Raw genomic sequence first — 21,713 nt, 5'->3', positions numbered from 1 at the left:
CAGAAGAAAATCTTAGTCATGGGAGATGATTAAAATAATGTTCTTTTATTCCCCCTTTGTCAAACAGGGAAACAGCAAGGATGTCAATTACTGTAGTTTGGTTTAAATCAATGAAATGTACAGAATCAGTGAAATATTCAAAATGTTCTTACAAGAGGGCTGAACCCAAAACTTTTACAGATACGTGTTTTTTTTTTTTTTTCTCCGAGTTGCTAGAACCTAATGTGGACCCTCCAAAAGTGAGGCAGAACAAGAGCAGCTGTGCCTTCAGGCAGGGAAAGGAAGTGCAGGTAAAGAAGAGGAATCTGTACCAACCATAGTGCAGTTTGACGATGAACGGGTGATTTACTTCTACCAAGATGTCTCGCTCCATTTTGGTACGGACTCTGTCCCGAACTGAGGGGAGACAGGAAAAAACAACAACAGGGTGAAACGAATGCATTTGCTACAACACAAACTCAACAGAAAGGCTTTGCTGGCTAAAGGAATCTTTTCCCTCACCACCTTATATGTGTTTTTAATGTTCAAGTCTCCCACAAAATTCCTCCTTGCAGACAGTGAAACTCTGGTTTGCTTCTTGCCTAACTTTTTTCTTTGCTCCACCATATTTTCAGCAAATCCCCATCTTTTGTGATTATCCACACTGCTTTCAAGAAAAAAGCTCCCATCTATGCTCCCAACTTCAACTTTTGTATTAACTCTCTGACCTGAATATGAAGTATTTTTAAGATTACTTTTTCCCCTTTAACAGTAATAGTACTATTTACACATAGTGGAATCACACCCATTCAAGTGTCTCCTGAAAGCCAAAACACTGAATTAAATTGTTCTGGCTCCTAGAACAAAGGAATGACTTAATTTTAACCACAGCAGAGTTCTGACTTAACAAAAGACAAAACTGTTTATGAAATTAGCTTGTTTTCATATATGAGAAGTCTAAAAAGAATTAAATAATCCAATTTTAAACTTTAAAAGAGCATTTCTGACCACATAACTAAAGCTACCTGGCCAGATTTAAAATAATACTTAAACATGAATTTACAACTTACTCTAAAAAAACCCTCCTGTCAGAGAAGAGTTATGAACTCACTGACAAACATTTAAAATTAAAAAAAAGCTTTTAAATACAGGTGCACTAAACCCCATGGTCCAAAGTCTTAGTTGAAAGACAAACCTACCTTTTAAAGAAGCTTTTTTCAACACTTTCATTGCATAAAGCTGCCCAGCATCAGGCCCAATTATCTTCCTCACGAGGAAGACCTGGCAATATAAAGCCATTTTTTAAATCACTGCAAGCTTGGTAATCAAACCCAGACCCTCACAAAGCATTTGCAAACCTCCCATTAATATCAGGCAGCTTCCAGTGCTCTGTACCAAGCACACACCTTTAAAGGAAGAGCAAAACTGCATTCCTTGATCAGATCAGAGCTGCAAAGCATCAAGTTCTCTAAAGCAGGACACTGGCCATAAACTTTGGATTCTGTCCTGATTTATCAAAGAAGTTCCTATAGAAAGATGCTTCTTTCTATCACTTTCTTGGAGAATGACAATTCTGCCTGGTCTGCCACCTCACAAGAGGTTTTGGAGGTTTAAGACCCAAATCTCAGGTACAAAACATTCATTTTTATTAATGAATTCTGTGCAAGTGGTGAGATGAAAGCAAGGAAACCTCACATTTAAGATCAAAGCATCCTTTCCCTCTGGAATAGCAACTCCAACAGGTTTTTCTACTTTTTTCTCTCCAGAAGTGTTTTAAAGATAGATGGGATATAACCTGACACTGAGAAAAGCATATTAGATAAAATATTGCAGTACAAAGACATGGAGCTGCACGAATTTTTAAGTACTAGATCTTCCAATTTATAAAATGGTTTGATATGTGCTCCTAGTTCTAAATTGCTGTTCTTGTAATAGCAATTATTAGTTATGAATTATTCGGTTTTGCTGTTACAGAAAAACATACAAATCACAAGAGAAAGCCAAGAGCTCCCCAACATTACCCCTCTGATCTCAGCCTACCCAGACTTTGATTTACAATTAATTTATTTACATCTAGAAGTTATATATATTTTTTTCAATGATCTTGTCAAATTTTCCATTCTAGAATCAGAAATTCAAGCACTGTTATGACTAAGTTGTACAAGGTTGGGAGAGGGGTTGTTTTTATTTGAAGCTCTGGTTAGAAGAAAAATGTTACCATGTTTCAGGGTTGTCTGGGTTTTTGTTTTGGTTTTGCCCAATAACTGACATATACAACAGTGCTCTCCCATGGGCCAAGGAGACAGAAAATAATAAATAAAGGGAGTATTTGAACATCAGCAACTAAAAAAACAGCTGTAGATGAATACTATCACAACTATAAAAAATAAGCAGATAGGAATATTTGAATCGTAAAAACCAACAACTTGTGAGAACATGAGGAATTCATGTACAAGTCACAAATTTTAGCTAGCAAGACTAAAAAGAGCTGAAAACTAGCAAAGCACTACCTATTTATTTAATTTGCAGACAAATCCTCCATAACTCCACATCTGCTTTAGAAGGCACATCATTCCTCAAAAAATGAAGAGAGAAATTCAGTTACTCAGAAGATTTAACCCTTTATTTCTGTGGAGGTGTAATATCCTGCACTGATGTCAAAACCAGGAAACCACCCTTGTGTTTGCCAAGCCCAAAGGAAGGACCCTGGGAGTAGAAACTGGGAAGAGAAAACACCATGAAGGCAACAGCCACTGATCCTCCTGGTTTGTCTTCTCTTTTCAATGGAAAGAACAGAGATAAAGAGCTCTGAGCTCAGGTGTGCAACAGGCACCGTGCAGCTCCTGAAGCTCTCCCTGAAGAGGCACTGCCAGGATTCCAAAGCTCCAGAGCATGTCTGGCCAAGCTGCTGGGATTCCAAGCAGGAGCACTCCTCAGGCTGGCAGAACCCTGAGCTCTGGGAAGCCAAATCTGAGTCAGGGTTGGCTGTGCCAGCTGCGCTGAACCCTGAGGGAGCTTCAGACATCTCAAGTCAGGAGTAATAAATATACGGAGCCTTTCAGGCTCCTACAGTGAAAAGTGTGTGAGGGAATCGGCAACCCTCAACATTACCAGGTTACCTAAACCATCAAAAAAACTCAAAATAAAACCTCAAAACATTAAGAAATATTTGAAGTCTGTTCTCTACACTATCATCTATGCACAGAATGTTTTCCTAATGTCAATTTCTTCTTCTCTCATTGCACTCCATGCAGAGGTTTGTTCATGCCTAGAGACATACACAGAACCAGCAGAAAACCAGGAAAACAGGAACAAATGTAAAACTGACTGACTACTTCAGATGTTCCAAAAGATGTACTTTGAGTCTGGGTTTAAAAAATTAATTACCTTCCTATACACTAGGATTAATATTTTAACTACTGTGTTTCAGCACAGGGACTGAAGTGATCACCTTTTCAATTTAATTTCTGCAAACTGACACTCAGTGGCACATTTCAAAAGGAAAATAGTGTAACAAAAACTCTGCCATATTTCCTCTCTGTGCCATTTGAATAATTAGAGTCTTTTAGCTGTAGATCACTTGATAAATACAGCAAACTAGAAAATAACCTGGGAAATGTTTTTCAGGTTAAGTTCCATACTGCTACAATCAACTCTTCTGTAGCTACGTAAACACAGATTTTCTGTCTTGAAAAAAGCCAAACATTCCCAGCACGTCAAGTGCCATCACTAAAAGACAAACCACCATTTCTTTCAGAACGTTCTGATCATGGCACTGGAGCAAGGCTGGGAAAGGATTCAATTACTCAATACATTTTCAAACATTCCCAGCAGCCTTGCTGGCCACTATTTCCCTGGAATGTCTGGACAGGTCTATGGAACAAGTTTATCATCTTACCTTTCCAAATGATCCCTGTCCAAGGACCTTAAGTAGTTCAAACTGTGCTGGATCTGCTTTCTCACATCCTTCTTTCACATGGTGTGTAATAGGAATTTCTTTCACACTTCCTTCATCCTGGGATTTCAAAGCAAACAAAATACAACAGTAAACAGGCCTGCATTAACAAAGTCTTGCTGAAAGTGCATGTAAATACCTGGATTTTTCTTTGTTTAGTTTTATTTTATTAAATATTTGAAATTCTAATAAGGCTTTAAGGAAAACTGTTCAAATGTAGAGTTTTCCCATCTACCTTTTCTTAAATAGAGGCATCTAAAATTTCTAAATTGAAGGAAAATTCTCAAAGAATGCTCATTTCCTTTTGCCACAAATATTTTGACTACAGAAAAGCTGAATTATTTTATATGAAAGAAACAAATGCACAGACTTTTAAACCAAGACTTCTGCGCTTCACCTCTGCTTAGGAGCTTTAGTTTTCCCAGTGATTACTCTTCTCATCTTTACCCCTTCCTGAAATAAGTCTTAATGAAAGCCAAATTGAATTTCATCATTTGGGGTAATTATTGCTTTTCACAGCAGCAAATAATAACTCTGGTCATCCATTTGTAGCTGGAGGAACAGGCAGCATTTGAAGACCATAAATAAGAGATGACTCATCTTAAGGACTCTGAGAATTCTTGCATCCAAGAGAAGAAACTGCTCTGGGTTACAGAGCTCCTGGGAAGATTATCCTGTGTGGAGACCTCCTTCAGACAGCTATGGGTAATTCTGAGCTAGGTGAATGATTTAATGTTCTTTTGACTTTCTCATGTGCCTCTCATCTTTAGCAAAGCAGGGCACAGCAGCCCCAGTTGTGAAAAGACAAATGTTCCAGATGACAATAAATCCAATGATGGATTGCAGCTTTTATGGTGTAAGAGAAGTTTCCGAGAGCCAAAACAAGCAAGGTGTCAAAACAAGCACCCTCGAAATTAAAAACTGAGGCCCGCAACAGCAACATCAGCTTGCAGGTGGAAAAGGAGTAACACCCTCAGCACATCAAGAATATCAATAAAGTTCTTGAACACAACAAAATCACAAGTGAAAATCACATCTGATTTGCAGTACTTCACTTTTGGGGCATCAAATGATTATCAGCTGTATCCTGACCTCATCTTCAGGCCTTCATCTTGAAAGCCTCTCTTAGCAGAGACCAGAAAAACACCCCACCAACCTCCTGTGAGTTACAGCCCCTCAATGAGAAGTGCAAACAGCACCAGGAAAGGACCTGAGCACTGGATGAAATAGCTGGGTTTTAGAAATAACATCATGCTATAGTCAGGTGAACTTATTGCCCCAGACGGTGAATTAAAACTTCTAATCAGCTTTATCACAGTTCATACAGAAGTACCCGGATGAATCTCTGGTTTTACACAGAAATTCAAAGTAGAAATCTGCTCATCTGAATTTGTACATACTGCAGTAATTAAAGAAAAAAAAAAGAAGCAATCATCACACTGCATTAATTGCTTCTGCCTTAATTGCTTTGTTTGTCCAGAGGGGGAAAGAAAGAGTTCAAACAAACATCTTCATATATTCCCAAACTGTAGTCCAGCTGTTACTGCACACGACTCCTTTCCTTTCCCCTCCCCTCTCTTATTTCATCCTCCTTCTGGGAAAGGCCTGTTTGTTCTGCCTGCTTCCCACACAAAGGTGGGTATTAACACCAGACACTGCTGGAAAACAAACTTAATTCTGTAATTCACAACCAAGCTACTTTATTTCCCTCTTTGGTCACATACCCCCATCACACACTGATGACACACTGTAAACATCCAACTTCCCCTCATCCAACCCCCTTGGCCACTGTGCATTTATGCACTCAGAGGAAAGATACACCTATCTTTTCATTTTCCTTGAATTTTTAAACACATGCCTAATTTAAGGCAGGTAAGGACAGCAGCATTTTCAAGTCATCTGATGACACATGAAAGCAGTAAGTTGTCTAATTACACACCAAGTTGTACAACAGACTTAATGGCTGCTTCTTCCTATGAAATATGTAAATACTCTTATTTAGAAGCCTTTCTTCTTCACCATCCTAATTTGTATTCCTTAACACGGTGAAACTTTGCATGAGAAAGGCTCTTTAGGAGTTCAGCCTCTCCTGTGTTTATCACCCACCTCGAGCCATTAGCCTGTGACATCACACGTGGTTGCTGAGGAGACTGAGAGGATTTCTAAATGTGAACTCAGGAGAGAAATGTTTTCCATGCAAATAAAGACTAACTTGAGATGGATTAAATTAGTTGGTAGGGTTGTTTTTTCTTTTTATAAAGTGTTTTATCTTCACAAAAGATGTCTATATTATTTCACTTACCTAACTATCATTAAGGTACTAAAAATTGGCATGATTGAGGTATAGAGAGACCTCTTCATCACCACCAAGGAATGAGGACACAGAGCAGAGCAGCTCCAAGCAACTTTCATTTTCATTTCTACTTTGGCCTCCACGAACTGCAAATTTGGTTATCTCATTCTGCGTTCTGCTGCTTGAGCAGCAAATTTCTTTCCAAGCTGAGGCACCAGCTCCTACCCAGTTGCACAAGAGGGAACTCTTGCCTGCTCCCAGCAGGTTCACCAGGAGCCAAGAAGCCACAGAAAGCTCTGGGATCAGTCATGATTTGTCACAGCTCCCTGGAATGTGGCTCCAAGCACCCAAGAGCTCAGCAATCTCCCCCTCCTCCTTGTTCAAGAGCAGTAGAAAACTGACACAATCCACTGCTACTTTCTTTGCTACATGTGAGACCTCTCTGACACCTCATTTACCCATCCCACACTAGGAAATGTCCAGGCAGCAGGTGGGTCTATGCCCAAGACTGCATTCTCCAAATCTTTTTGTTAGACATGTTGTTATTATAACACAAAGCAGCAGCTACAGCTGGTGACAAGACCTACTTTATCCCAGAATCCCAAACTGGTTTGGCTTGGAGGGACCTTAAAGCTCATCCAGTGCCACCCCCTGCCATGAGCAGGGACACCTTCCACGATCCCAGGGTGCTCCAAGCCCTATCCAACCTGGCCTGGGACACTGCCAGGCACTCTATGGGCAACAGACATCTTCGTGACCCTGCTCAAAATACAAGGGTGAGTGTGTTGAGAAATGTTGGCCAATGTTTTTTCCATGGGAAGTCAGGCATTTCATCACAGGATGAGCATGAACTTTAGCCCAAGGTTTAGCCAGCACACAGAACACTCATCTCACTTCAGCACCTCCTAAACAGGCACTGGGGAAAAAAAAAAAAAAAAAAAAAAAAACAAAAAAAAAACCATGCTCAAGAGGGGCTTACCTGGGATATTTCTACATAAAAGCAAAACTAACATACTGGTGTACATATTAATTCTGTTCTATAAAAGCAGAATTAAATACCTTTGAGGGGAAGGTACAGCAGCTACACTAAAAACTACAAAGGCAGAAAAAATGATTGCAGCAAGAGCAGCATCCAGCACTCTGTATGAAAGATTCCAGGTTGGCCCGAGCATTTTTGAGGTTGAGGGATCAAATGCTCCCTCCAGCACAGGGAATCTTTCCATAAAGCTCAGCCTCACACAGCAGATTTTCCCAAACAAGCCATTTACAGTCTCTACCCAGGTACTAATTTCCAAAGCCATCTTTGAGACATAGAGTCTCCTCAGATATTGTTCAAATAAAACGATGGGTTCAGAAGTTATTAAAGAGCAGGGAATGCATAAATTTTGCTTCAACTGGAGGTCATGCTAATGAGTGGCTGAAGTGAGCAGGAATCAAACACTTACGTGGTAGGAATATGGTTCACCTTCTTCCATAGGCTCATCTGCCATTTTAAGGCCATTCAGCTGGAAAGGGGAATGCAGGAAAGGAGAAAAGAAAAAAAAAAAAAGAAAAAAAAAAAGGCAAAAACATCATTAAGATCCAACAATTTCAAATTAATAAGAGTTTGAAATTCGACCAATTTATATTTCAGAGCACACAAGTGAAAACTGGTGGCGGGGTTGCTCTAATTTAAAACTGTAGTTTCAAACAAACACTACTACTCAGTAGTTATATTTAGCATCTCCCTTATGTATCATTTAGCATCTCCCTTTGTAAATGCCATCATTATTATTATTATGCCAGTGTTATTTAATTGGGATTAATTTAAAACTCCTTTAAAAGCTACAGATACCACTCCTACAGGATGACACTAATGCAGAATTCCTTAGTTATGAACGAAACTTATGCTGCAGATGCTTTTCAGAAACCTAGAGTCTTCTAATGAAAATTAATTTGCAGCTTAAACAGAAAAGATGCAAAAGTGATTCCAAGCCTTTTTGAAAATACCAAGTCTACAGCTGCAGTAAAATTTTAAAAAAAAAAATTCAAAACTTAGTTCAAGCATTCTATAAGTCAATGCATAAGTCATAAACAATTCAGTGCTGAAAATAAAAAAAAAAAAAACGAAACCAAACCCCAGAAATACGAAGGACATGCTCTGTTCAGACATGCAAAGCATTCATTAAAAACTGGAAATACCTGCCAAAATGGGTGAATGCCATTATGGCTTTTGCTAGTAATAACTGCTAATTTATTCATATATTAATTGCTCAGCATCTCTACATGGCACAGGTCTCACACTAAAATACTAACTAGAAACGACATAAGACAACACTAACTTTTTTTCTCAAAAACAGAAGTCAAACCAATCAAATTCTTAGGCTGGGTAATGACTTTTTTTCTTGTACTTCTGAATTTTTCTAAAATCCCTGCCTAAGATACTGGAATATGATATTACTGTCAGCACAGGACTACAAAGAAATGCCCCACAGATTCTTCTGTTCAGAACCAAACCCAGAATCTGGAGGAACAGGTGGGGCTGCAGGGACAGGTTTGTACCACGACTGTGTCACCCAGCCAAAATCTCAACCACTTCCACTGCTGCTACAGACTCCTGCTTTTGAGAGCTTTTAAGAGCTAATTCACAAATTAATGCTTTTGATAAAATTAAATCTCCAATTTTTGTAGCAAGATACTGGCACATATTTTTGGACTATATCCTCACTGAGGAAAAAAAAAAAAAGAAACCAACAGAAAAACAGATCAAGGAAATAGCATAAACCTTCATTTATTTTCACTCTACAAGTTTCTATTTATCATAACTCATTTTAACCAATGGTACCTCCAACCTATGCCCATCATTGGTCTCTCATGTGTTGCCACCCCAACTCTAATGGTCAAAAATCACTCATGCATTACCCTGGATCCAGAAACCAAAGCTACTCTTTTGCTACATAAGTCTGCAAAAGAAGAAATAAGCTATTTTTTTCCAAATTAGACAGTGGGAGGGACAATACATTCACTATGGTTGTTATTGTACGAATTAGTGTAATAAATCCAGAAATAACACTGAAGTTCAGCCCAGCTCTGACCTCCAACCTCATTTCCATGCAATTTCTTTGCACAACACCATAAGATTACATTCAAGTGTGAACTGAAGCAAAGCCCACCAAAATTGTCCATAAAGCTTATTTAGAACTAGAAATAAACTGGGTTTCTACTCCAGGTACTCAGAAATGTAGCAACACTGTTCCTTCATGGACTTTAAAAACTGATTTCATTGTACATTTCATCTTTTCTTTCTATAAATATGGGCAACATTTTTCAAGTTTTGTTACTTAAATTTAAGTTCTGGAACCAATGCTACCAGCCAAACCCAAAACCCAGTTTTGAACCCAAAATCAGTGTGTTATTTCATCTAGGTTGTTCCTGAGAACACCATTTATTGTACTTTCAACTTGCTGGCAAATCAAGTACACTGAGATATTGGATTTTTATGGCAGGTAATCATCTTAATTAACAATTTCCTATCATGCACTTTTCCTCTTCACTGCTGCTCCTTGGTTTGTATTTGTTTTTTCCTGTCCAGTCTCTCTGTACTGATACAGACTGGGACACCTGCCAATTTGTAGTCCAACAAATTTGATGTTCAAGGGCATGAATATTCTTTTATTGCTTGATAGACATAACTGCATTTTTGCCATATTTTTTTGTGAAGCCTGGTCACTGTTCAGGAAAAAAAAAAAAAAAAGACACCAAAAATCTGCAAACTTCTTGGTATATAACCCAAAGTCTGGTAGCTTGTTAAATAATTCAGCTAAAAAAAGTCAATGACAAAAATCAAATTATCACTGTCTTGTACAGTCACTTAATTGGCCACATTTCAATAACCAGAAGCTGGCAAAAAAAAAAAAAAGTAAAGTGACAGTTAATTCTTATTTCCCACCTCTGTGGAAACCAGATACAAAATGCAGCTTCCACAGCCAAGTGAGGATCCTTTTAGTGATTTAATAACGAATATTTATGCATAAACATATAACGATTTTATAGAACAGAACGATTTTAACCTGTAAGTCATTACATACTAAGTATCTACAAATGCAGAAATTTATTATTGAGAATTAAATAGCTCCCTATAAAAAGAACAGGTGAAAGAAGCCAGTACTATGATTGTGAAGGAGATTCCTTCCTCTTTCAATCACTTTACTGTTCAGTGCTGCTCAAGTCCTACAACTGAACATTTTAAATATTAACTCCCATGAAAACACAAACTGAACTCAGACATTTAGGCAAACATTGAAAATACTTTCCAAACACGCATTCTGGAAATGACACAAAGTACCCCACGTTGTTGATTAGTATAAAATAACAAAAGGAACTATGTAAATAGATGAGCTCAAAGTTGAGGTCAGAGCACCTGGCAGGTCAGACACTCACTTTTGCAGAGGTGCAGGCTGAGGGCCCCAGCTGCCTCACAGGGAGCAATGTGCCTCTGGATTTAAACAGTGCCATGGATCCCATGGCTGAGACCATCCCTGTTACCTTGGGAGAATATCCAAAGGGCTTCTGTGGGCTGGGAAAAGGCTTAATGACTATTGCACATGTTTTTTCCTCTGATTAGTACAGCAGAACAGAAGAGTCCCAGTGTTACTAAAGATTTGAACCATTTGCCTTCCCCCTCTGCCCCATATTAAGGATGTTTTCACTGTTTACATGGTAAATGCCTTCGGACCTGGTGGGTCTACAGGTTTTGGTTAAAAGAAGCCAGGCAAAGGTCAGCAAAAATGCCTAATCCCAGGAAAAGCAGTGGCAGAAGTAAAGCAGGTTCATCCTGCCCTGGATTTCTTCACTGAGGCGTTCAAACAGAATTTTAAAAATTCTAGAAAAAGGAGAACTGGGAATTTTATCATCATACTATAATTAGAAGTAAAAATCAGTATTCAGCACCACTCACCTAAAATCATGTCTGGTTTCAAACATATGAAGTTCTACCCAAGGATCACCAAGGATCCCCTCCTGTATCCTCCACAGCTCCTCCTTCCCAGGGCTCCATTTGGGAAGTTACTGTGGTGTTCCCAGAGCTGCACCTCCATTCTCCCACATGAACTCAGGAATAAGAAGTCTCCTTCCCCACACACAGAAGGAATGCTTCAAATACTTATTCCAATATATTTGAGTGGAAGCTTACATCAGAAATCACAATTATGTCAAAAAGACACTGAAAAAAGTATCCTGACAGTATGACCACATTTGTTCCTCATTTATTCTTAATTACATCTATAGAGAGTTTGCACTATTAATTTAATTAGCAACACATTGGCCTACTGAGGATTTCCTGAGATAGGTCTGAGGAATTTAAGGGTTCTGGGCACACCCACTTCCAACCTGCACAAACTCTGGCCAGCCCCAGCACCTCAATTTCCCCCACAACTGTAAGAAGCCTCTGAACTCCCTCACACTCTTCAACACATCAAGTAAAGGAGAGAGAGAAAGCAACCTAAAACACCTGAAACTCATAATCAATATACTAGGGAGAGCTATAAAGTTCTTTTCCTGTGGCAAACAAATCATACATTCAGATAGGACACCGAACCTTCAGCAACATATAATTAGTGACTTTAAAAGAACATTTTGATCCTTCCCATTATCAGATCAAGGCAGAATTATGTGTGCCTCCACCAAGTTACAGCTCTGACAAGACACAAAGCTGACCCCAAATACAGGGATCACTGAATTAGCAATGAGTTCAGATCTTTTCATTCCTGCCTGTGTACATGATCTTAACTCCAAAATCAAAGGGTATAAAGCAGCCAGTCTCCAAATCAGGTTTAATGGCAGGTAGTTCTGGAAAAGGATAAGATTTTGTCACTACAGGACACGAAATAAATGACACACAAGCAGTCAGGTCTTCAGGTCAAAAAAGAAGGAAGTTTATTTTTTTACTTAGATTTATATAGATTTTAGACAATGACCACAGATTGGAGGATGAAGGCTGACACCTCCCCAACCCTACTGGTCAAACTAGGCCATCAGTTGTCTCTCCTCAAAGAGGAATGACAAACAAAAAGGACAAAAAGGACAGTTTACTTCGTTTACATGAAAATCTGAGAGAAACTTCACTACAAAAAATGCAAACATCCGAAGACTGAAAAAGATCAGGGCGACAGACTTAACCTTGAGGAAAGCGACCATTTCAAATCTTTTTCTTAATGTAGTGAAGTACTACATAAATAGCAGAATTCTATCTATGATGAGTTAACAAATCATACCATTCTTTGGATTTAGGGTTATTGTGAAGTGTCCCCAAAGGTATCCTGCAGGAAGCAAGGTGAGCTATCAGCAACAGACTCCTGGCTCCTGTCAGAGACTCAGAATACTACAGCAGATTTCCAAAACTAATGTCAGAAGTGGTAAACAAACCCACCACCATTATTACTGTATTGCAGCACTTTTCAATGCATAAAGACACTCATTGTTTCTCCTTTAAGAGCATTAATATGAGTACTTTTTTTTTTTTTAGAGGCAACCTGTTCTTCAAGATCTTTACAAAACCTGTACATTGCTGTAATAGCTGAGGGCACTCAGATTAGGGGCAGTGTTTTACTTTCTCTCTTTAACAGAACACCAGCCGATTGTGGAGGTTCTGAGAAGATGCACAAAACTAGGTAGAGCTGAGTCATCCACGTCACTGCCAGTAATTACTCACAAAGGAGTTATGCAACTCCTAACACTGACAAAATTCAGTGGCCTTTGACAGACCAGGCTCAGAACGTGCTCCAGAGGATGGACTGAAAACACTGGCCAAAGTCAAAGATGTATTTATTTCAACTGGCAAATGCAGCAGCTTATGCATAACAGCAGCAGAGCTCAGCTCACGAAAATGTCTTTTGAAGGGCAGCAACTTTCAATGCAGCCCCGTTTTCCAGCACAACACTTTAGTTCGCAGTCACTTTTTTTTGTTTCAGCCTTGTCTTGCTTGTCACAATCGGGCAGTTAAGCAACTGGCTCCTGAAGTATTTATTGTAAAAATAAGTACTTGAGAAGGAGGCTGCATTTATGCAATTCACAATATTCATTACTTGCTTACAGCAATTACACAGCTCATTGTAAATGCAATCCTCCCAGTTCAAGGGGCAGAAAGTGCCCGAATTCCTGTATTCTGACCAATTCCAACTATTTCTGCATTTCATTCAGCTTGGTCAGTAAAACGTAAATGTCTACTTTTCTGTTTCTTTGTAGACTGTAATTACCTTTTCATAATCTACAACAGTTGATTATGATCAATACCCTCACATCTATTTTTATTACCATGGAAATACTTATTAATCCAATATCCAGGGGGAAAGAAGTTCATGGAATATTTGCAGCTTTAACAGCACAACACTGATCCTTCCTACCTAGGCTTAAGGAATTCCCAGTCACAAAACAGCTTCACAAGTGATTCTGTCACACTATATAAACACAAGAACAGGACAGTGCACACCCCCAAATCCTCAGCACTTCAAAGAGCACCCCAGAAAAGGCAAAATAATTCAATCCTGACTTTCAACGATTTCTTCCAAAAGTTCATGCTGTTCTTGTGACTCGAAGCATGGGAATTTGTTTCCCACTTTCAAGATCACCTCCTTTCCTTGCCAGGTGTTTTTAATCCATGTCAACACGAGTGCTACTGGAAATGCACTTACTGCTAATAACATAATCCTAAATTTAGTCAACAAGCAGAGTCCTCAGAGAAAACCATTCTTCCAATTTTTCCTTCTGTGCCATAGCTGATGGACAAGAGTTCCAGAAGGCACAAGTTAATCTTCAAAATAAAAACCTATTTCACAGTATTTCTATTGACTGTAAGTTCCAGCAAGGCCAAGGTCAGAGATCTCTCAGACAAGGCTGTAATGAGTACTATGAGCTATACTTAATTTTATTAAATTTCAGCCCAAACTAAAATTCATTTGGACATAAAATACACCTTTGTTAAATCCCCAAGCCATGTGGATGTAGAAATCCAACAAGTGAGAAGCGCAGCACACACCTGAGATCACATACAGAAAGCGTTATGACAACACAAGTATTTGCTCCTGGAATTTGGGAACTTCACACTCAACTTGAAGAAACTGGTTTGGCACAAATGGGCTTTAAGTGCTGCTGGAAAAACGTAACACGGGCACAACAAACACCAGGTCTCCTTTCAACATCAGAGCACAACTGGAGGAGCTCTACGCAGACCTCATGAAATAGCTCAGGTACAGGCCTGAGGAAAACACAATTTAAAGAGTGACTGCTGCAAACAGTTGCCATCAGATGTTACACAAACGCAAAACCCTTTCAGCTGGACACCCTCGTCCTGTGCTCTCCTGGCTCCCCTGGCTGGGGAGGGCTTGTCCAGCCAAAAACCACCAGGGATGCACATCCCAGCTCGGCTGCAACACTCTACACTTGATTATTTTAGCACCGATACATCGTAACTTCACAGTATTTCCTAAAGAACTATTCAACAGGACCAAGAAAAGTTCTCAGATCTTCACTAAGTTTCCTAACCTCAATTACAACAAACTGCTTTTACACACAATATGAACATATAAGTCCTAGTACTTCTGCTGACTTTCTGATCCTGAAGCTTCACTAATGTAATTAGGAGTTCTCTAATACTAAAGTAGAGGGACTGCAGCAAGTATTACTAATCATTAGAACATTTTAAAATCTTGGGAATGTAGCAGTCATGGTATAAAAATGCATTTCCAATAATTACAGCACTTACCACTGGTCCTAAAATCCCCAAATATCAAAAGCACTAAGAAATTTGGGGGGGGTTTTCCCTTTCAATTTTTATCAGGGGAAAAATTTCAACAAGACCCTTTAAAGGACATCCTTTCACTCTCGCACGCTTTGTACTTTCGAGATGATTTTGCTACAGAATTTTCACTTACAATAAGAAGAGTCTGGTGCACTACAGAAAGCAAGTCTGACCAGTTTTAAGCAGCTTTATTTAGATAACATCTTTTGTGTGTCTAACAGACCTAGGTGTAATCTTTTATTTGTCATAGCTGACGATACCTGATATGCAACCCTTCATTTCTGATTTTCACAGTGCAAGAGTTCTAATACTTGAGCACCACGTTCTGCTGAGACACAGGAACCATTGCAACAGAACCAGTTTTACCTTTTATTTTCTTTTAAATTGCATTTGCTCTTTGCTGATGAAGCACCTCGAGCACTAAGCAATACCTCGAAGTCGTTCCCCGTTCTCTAGCACGTTTAAGCATCCAAACCTCAGCCAGGCACTCCTGGTTCTCGCTGTGTTTATGATAATCAACGCAGAGTTAGTTATTCAACGTTCAAGCATCCAAACCTCAGCCAGGCACTCCTGGTTCTCTCAGGTCGTTATGTGCAGGATAATTAAGGTATAACTATTCCAGGAGAAGGCAAAGGGGACCTCCGTAGTGACAACCTACCTGGATGCGCGCCCACATTAGCGCGAGCAAATTTCCAGCTGAACTCAAAGTAACTTTCCACCGGCGCTACGGCCATAAAAGTGAGTTTACAACCCCTCGGATGCTACGCGGGGACGGACACCCCGCGACACGAAGCAGCCGGGAGGCGACACAAAGCCCCGGCCTCCCCCGGGCGCCGGTCCCGCTAGCTCCACACGTGTCACGGCCCTGGCCCGGGGGCACGGCGGGGCCCGGGGCTGCGCGGGGCTGCGCGGGGCTGCGCGGCGGCGGCCGGGCCCGCGGGGGCGGGCGGCTGAGGGCCGGGGCCGGGCAGGCCGGGGGCGGCGGGGGCGGCGGGGGCGCGGCGGGCAGGCTGAGGGGGCGGCGAGGCGAGGCCGGCGCGGCCCGGCTCGGAGGGGCGGCGGGAGGCCGGGCCGAGCCGAGCGCAGGTGCGGCGGGGCGCGGAGGCAGCCCGCCTCATCCCCCCCACCCCTCCCTCTTTCCGCCCCGCACTGACCTCGGCGCCGCTCACGTACAGCTCCATTTTGTGGCAGGGCTGCGGCTCGTCGTCCAGCGGCGCGCACGGCACCATGTCCCGGCTGTGGGGCTGCGGCGGCTCGGCCGCTGCCGGTGGCCGTGCGGAGCGGCGCGGGGCCGGGCGCGGGGCGGAGCGCGGGCTGCGGGCGCTGCCGGCCGGCGGGGGCGGCGCCGCGCTGCGCTGCCCCGCGCACGCCCCCAACATGGCGGCCCGCGGGGGCGGGGCCTGCGCCGCACCGCGGTGACGTCAGGGCGGGACGGAGAATCCCCTGCATGGGGAGGGGGGGAGTGACGCGCGGTGACGTCACCAGGGCCGCGGGCGGGCGGGCGGCGCCGCGCTGAGGGGGATTGGGAATGGCGGGGTTGGGGGTGAGGGACGGATCTGAGGGGGAATGGGGGTAAGGGGATGGAGGATGGAGGGGTTGGGGGCGAGGGGTGGGTCTGAAGGGGATTGGGGTGGATGGATTGGGGATGAGGGGATTGGGAATGGGAATGGAGGGGCTGGGGGTAAGTGGGGAGGGGGAGTGGGGTTGGAGGTGAGGGACAGAGGATGAGGGGGACTGGGGCTGAGGGACGGGGGTGAGGGTATCGGGGGTGAGGACACGGGCTGCGGGGACAGGTCTGAGGGGGATGAGGGTGATTGATGAAGGGATTGGCGATAAGCGGATTGGGGATGAGGGGACAGGGATGGTTTGGGGACAGGCTTGAGGGGACTGTCAGTGATCGGCGCTGAGGGGCACCGCCTGCGGGCCCGGCACGGGGAGCCTCTTCCTCCCGCGGAGCTGACAGAGAGGGAGGGGGGGGGAAAAAAAAAACAAACCCCAGAAGTTGCGTTTGGTTTTGTTTGGTTGTTTTTGGGTGGTTTTTTTTTCCGAATCTGCGAGGTGTGGGGACAGGAAGCGCGGGTGGCGGGCAGGCACAGCCCGGGCCCCGCGGCGGTGGGAAGCGAGCAGGAGCCGCCTCGCCGCGGCTACAACAAACCGGCCCCGACGCCTTTGTTTGCAGGCTCGTGTTCGCAGAGAAACAGCGGCGCAGCCCAGCGGGGGCAGGATGAAGAGCGTGCGTGAAAAAAAAAAAAAAGTATTTCCCCCCCCCTCACCGTTCGATTTTAGGAGCTGGAAGTCACTAGATGGTACTGTCAGAAGTATGTTTTTAAAGGATAGAAAACTGCCTCAATGACGGTTTGTATTTGAACACGCTGTGTCTTGTCAATGAGCCCTGCCCTTTAGATAGAGCAAAGGAAGACTCAAAAGCGTTCTTAATTGCCGAACAATTTCGATGAAATGAGCATAAACAAGGGAGCAAGCTGGTGCACCCCATAGCTCAAACACTTTCCATGCTGAATTTTTGGCTCAGAAGTCAACCACTGCACAGTCAAGTGTAGGACGCTGTGCTGCTGCAACCCTTGATTAAATCCGATTCCCAGTCCCCTAAGCTGCCCATTCCCAGTTCCCTGTGGCTGAAGAGTTGCCTTTTGTGAATGTGTCACTGCAGCAGCCGCCAGCTGGCACGTCAGCATTTCCATTGCGAGCCTATTTTTAAAGGCCTGGAACTCAACCATGGAAGACAAATGCTTTTGGAGTGTGTACCGGGAAAGTTTGTCCTTCAGAAAACAAAAATCAGGTGAGAAAATGGAGGAGCAAAGTCACAGGTAGTTAATGTCGCCAGAGAATTTGTGCTTTGAATGTGGAATTGTTCAGGCTGGGTCACTTTATTTTTGTTGTGGTAGGAGTGCGTGAACACAGAGATTTTACAGCAATTAAGTGACAGGAGATGAAGGGAGAGCTTTGCAGGCTGTTGGTGCACACAGCCATATCCCACTGCCTCTACTGGTGACACTGGTCAAATCTTCTGTTTCATTAAATCTGTACATACTTCATCAGTTCCATCAGGCACTTAATTTAAATATAAAGGAAATCAAGTGAGAAGTGATTTGTGAAAGTTCTTGGAGTGTTCGACAAGAACTTGTGTCTAAAACTCCTGTGGCAGATGCTGTTTTCCTGCATCTGACTTCTCCCATTGCTCCAAATAGTAACAGGCTGCAAACAAGTGTTCCGCATCCCCAGGGATTTGAGAAGTTCAGAGGAAAGCAATAATTAAAGGAGTTAGGATTGTTATTTGTGTCAAAGCCTAGAAAAGGGAAATTATTATGTATGTAGCTGTAAGAAAAAGGAAATTCCCAATTCCTGTTACTCTCAGTCTCACAACCAAGCAAAAAATGTTCAATAAAAAGGCAACAATATGTCACTGAAATGTAAAAATTAGCGAGACCCCCCCTCAAATGCTCTTTTTACAGAGAAATAAACCATCAAAAATACATCAGCAAATCACTGATTTAGGAGGATCAGAGCCTCATGTCTTGAGTTTCAAATGAATATTTAGATATTATACAGCTGGATATTGTATGCCTCTATTTCTAGAGCATCTAATCTGCCTGTAGGGGTATCAGATCTCATTTGGTGCCCAGGTTTCAGCTGGGGGTATCACATCCCTGCTGTGCAATTTGCAGCTGAATATTTCTGACATTTCAGCACCTTCATCTGTTCAGCAGGCTCTGCCCATTCCACCCCTCAGCAAGTCCTTGTAGGAGCAGCATGAGAACCTCTGAGGGACTTTGATTAGATGAAGGGTTCAAAATAATTAGTTTCTTAATATAGATTCACTCCAAAATTAATTCTACAGCATGGTAAAGTTGCTGAGAGTAGTATTTTATTGAGCCTAATGGGAAGGAATAAATATAATAAAAATAAAAACAAAAGTAATAATAATATAGTAATAAATGGGATATACAGCCAAAATCCAGCTTGTTCAGTATCAGTAACATGAAATCCAAGCACTCAGTTGTCCGTTTTATGCACCTGCAGTCACCTGACAGCATCCATACCAACTTTATTTATTCAATTTCCCTGAAAATCACCAACCACATGTTTGAACACAGGAACAACAGCTTATTTATGCATTTTAAAAATCCCTGCACATTTCCCACATGTCATTCCCAGCAGGACGTTTCTCAGAGAGGCTAATTACAGACTGATGTTCCTGCTCCAGTTTTCTGGTAATCTGTAGCTATCCTAAACGATCATTTCAGAAGAATGCTGCAAACTTTGTGTTCATTCACTCAGAAAGTTTTTCAGGAAAGGAAAAATAATATTATCATCAGGCCAGTGTCTTTTGTACCCCTCCTTCCCCAGCTTAGTGACACTGAACCTGAACCACGGCAAGGACAGCAGAGCTTTTCCCTGGAAAGTCAAGCATTGGGAATAGAGGAATATGTGGAGAGTGCCTCATTTAGCAAGAGCTCAGGAAGGAAACTTCAAAAAGCAAAGTTTGAGGAAGCTGCCCTTGTTTCATTCTGCTTGCATGACTCTGGTAATGCCTCTGGAAGGGAACAGGTTCGAATTTGGCTTTGGGGATTCAGTTCAAGGCAAGCTGAACTTTAGGACTGATTGTGAAGCTCATTTTGGGGGGGATACGGTTTATTCCTCACAGCAAGTCTATTGAAGTTCATCATCATTTCACCTTTAATCTGTTGTACAATACGATTTCAGCACATTTTTAGAGTCAGAGCAGCACAACCCTTCCCCTGTTGTGTGGATGAATGCTGCTGGGTACAAAGCATGTCCTGTTCGTGCCACTCAGTCTACTAGGAGGAGGAGAAACAACTGTCCTGATGCAACAAAAATATGTCCTTGTATCATTGAGGCCCTGCCAGAACTGCTCCAGAGGAGGGACTGCTTCACACAGAGCCTGGGGAGCTCCCCCGTGGGCTCAGTGGGGCAGCTGTGGCCATTAAAATGTGGAAATCCTCTACACACAGGGGAAATTGCTCCGGTCCTAAGGAGGTAAATACAGCAAAATTTTCACAATTTTAGACACTGGTATCCTAATACTGAACACCTGTATACAGATTAAGTTATGGAACAGCATCATGGCAAAACCTTTGGTCAATGCTCTGTCAGTGTGAATATGGAACAGAAGTGTGGGAGTCCATATCCCATCCTGGACATTCTGATATTTAAAATGTGCACCTAAGCCAAGCTCATTTATGTGTATTCACAGAGATGTGGTATCAAATACAGAGTGAACTTCCACTCTGCTGTAGTTATGTCAGAGCACAAAATGCGAGGGAAGAGGCCCATGGTGAATCCCTGCCTCAGCTTCATTTTATTTCCCCATATCATCCTTGTGCTTCCCTAGCAAGGTTTTAAAAGCTCACTTAGGGATAAAAAAAGGAAGCCAATTGGGAGATGGTGCTCCCAGATCAACACCTTAAGAAAGATCTACTATTTCGTTCTCACCGTCAAAGCAAACATATTTTGGGGGATATTTTGGAACCACAGGACAGACTTAGCAGCAAATTTTGCCACATTTGTCCAAAATGAGCTCAAGAAATATCGCAGCCATATGGAAAATACAATGAATTTATCTCTGCTGATCACAGTGCTTTGACAGTAGAGGATGAAAACTGCAGATAGGCACAGTGAATGAAGATCCTACTAGACTTTTTTTTTTTTTGCTTGTATATACTTGTTTTCACTTAAAACCCTTTTGTTTTCCTTCATTTTGAAATGCATTTTGAAATCAAATGTCCTATAGGACATAATATAGTCATATATATGTTTTTTTCCCAATACTGAGTGAATGCTACAAACCAGCCAACTGACACATCTCAGTTTTTCTCCATCCTCAAAGAAAAATATAAATTAAAGATGCAGTATCCTGTCTGCACACTGGCCAGGAAAGCAGATGCCAGACAGAACCTACAAATAGGGTAAGCAGTAGCTAAAAATACAGCTCCAGATTTGTGCTCAGGCTCAAGCAATTCAGGTTTCATAAAGCAAGGGTGAGATCCTGCATAGAACAGTCATGTTTCTTCTACCAGTTTGCCCAAGTTTTCTGGAATATCTACATTTACAGTGATCATACCACCATGCTAATTCCACCCTTATCACCAAAGTCTCACTCTGAGCCTGCTGCTTGGTTGGATCTGGTGTTCCCTGGATTTATATTGCAAGGGAAAGGGATCAATCCCCCTCTGCACATCTGGGATTTCACACAGTGTATATCCCTCTGGGCACTGCTCCCTTCCCCAGGCTGGGGATTCCTGGGCTGGTCACTCACTCAGAGCTGAAGAGGGGGGAAATTCCTGTTTCTCTGCACACGTTTTCACTGCTGATTCGGCATAAAAGTGAAACAGTTGTCAACAATGTGCACAAATTACAAAGAGAAGGAAAGTAGTGAGCAGTCATCAGCTCCCTGAATCCTGTGGGAAATGCCAAGGGACTCAGAGCACACGATGGGCCCACCACAAGGGCACAGCAGGGGTGGAGTAAGGAGGGAGCAGGTTTTACACCCATGGGTGACACTGCAGGGATAGACACTCGGGTTTTGTGGGCACTTTTGGAGAGTGAGCCCAGCAGAGACCACAGGAATCCTGCAGCCTCCATGTAATGACTCAGTGAAAAACCCCAAGGCCCAGCTTTGTCCAAGCTCCTCCTAAGGACTCATCAACAAGAATTTTGGTAATTCATCTCTTTCC

At 42.3% G+C, this 21,713-nt stretch overlaps 1 protein-coding gene across 3 annotated transcripts in view; it reads right to left on the bottom strand.

Annotated features, from left to right (window-relative positions):
• RPS6KA6 (ribosomal protein S6 kinase A6) overlaps positions 1 to 16,379 on the bottom strand; it is a 34,790-nt gene extending 18,411 nt beyond the window's left edge. For 2 of the 3 annotated variants that reach the window (XM_066339350.1, XM_066339351.1), the window contains exons 1-5: positions 16,155 to 16,379; positions 7,673 to 7,732; positions 3,878 to 3,994; positions 1,179 to 1,260; positions 316 to 396 (exon numbers count right to left, since the gene is read on the bottom strand). In XM_066339350.1, coding sequence (XP_066195447.1) covers positions 316 to 396; positions 1,179 to 1,260; positions 3,878 to 3,994; positions 7,673 to 7,732; positions 16,155 to 16,379 — 565 coding nt within the window. Of the gene's footprint in view, positions 1 to 315; positions 397 to 1,178; positions 1,261 to 3,877; positions 3,995 to 7,672; positions 7,733 to 10,646; positions 10,771 to 16,154 lie in introns of those variants that run through there. The other variant, XM_066339352.1, reaches the window with a different exon arrangement.
• Between the last annotated feature and the right edge of the window lie 5,334 nt (positions 16,380 to 21,713).

The sequence above is a fragment of the Sylvia atricapilla genome, chromosome Z (genome assembly GCF_009819655.1).
Source record: "Sylvia atricapilla isolate bSylAtr1 chromosome Z, bSylAtr1.pri, whole genome shotgun sequence".
NCBI lineage: Eukaryota > Metazoa > Chordata > Aves > Passeriformes > Sylviidae > Sylvia > Sylvia atricapilla.
Note: the sequence above shows the minus strand (reverse complement) of the source record. Positions and strands in the feature narration are given on the sequence as shown.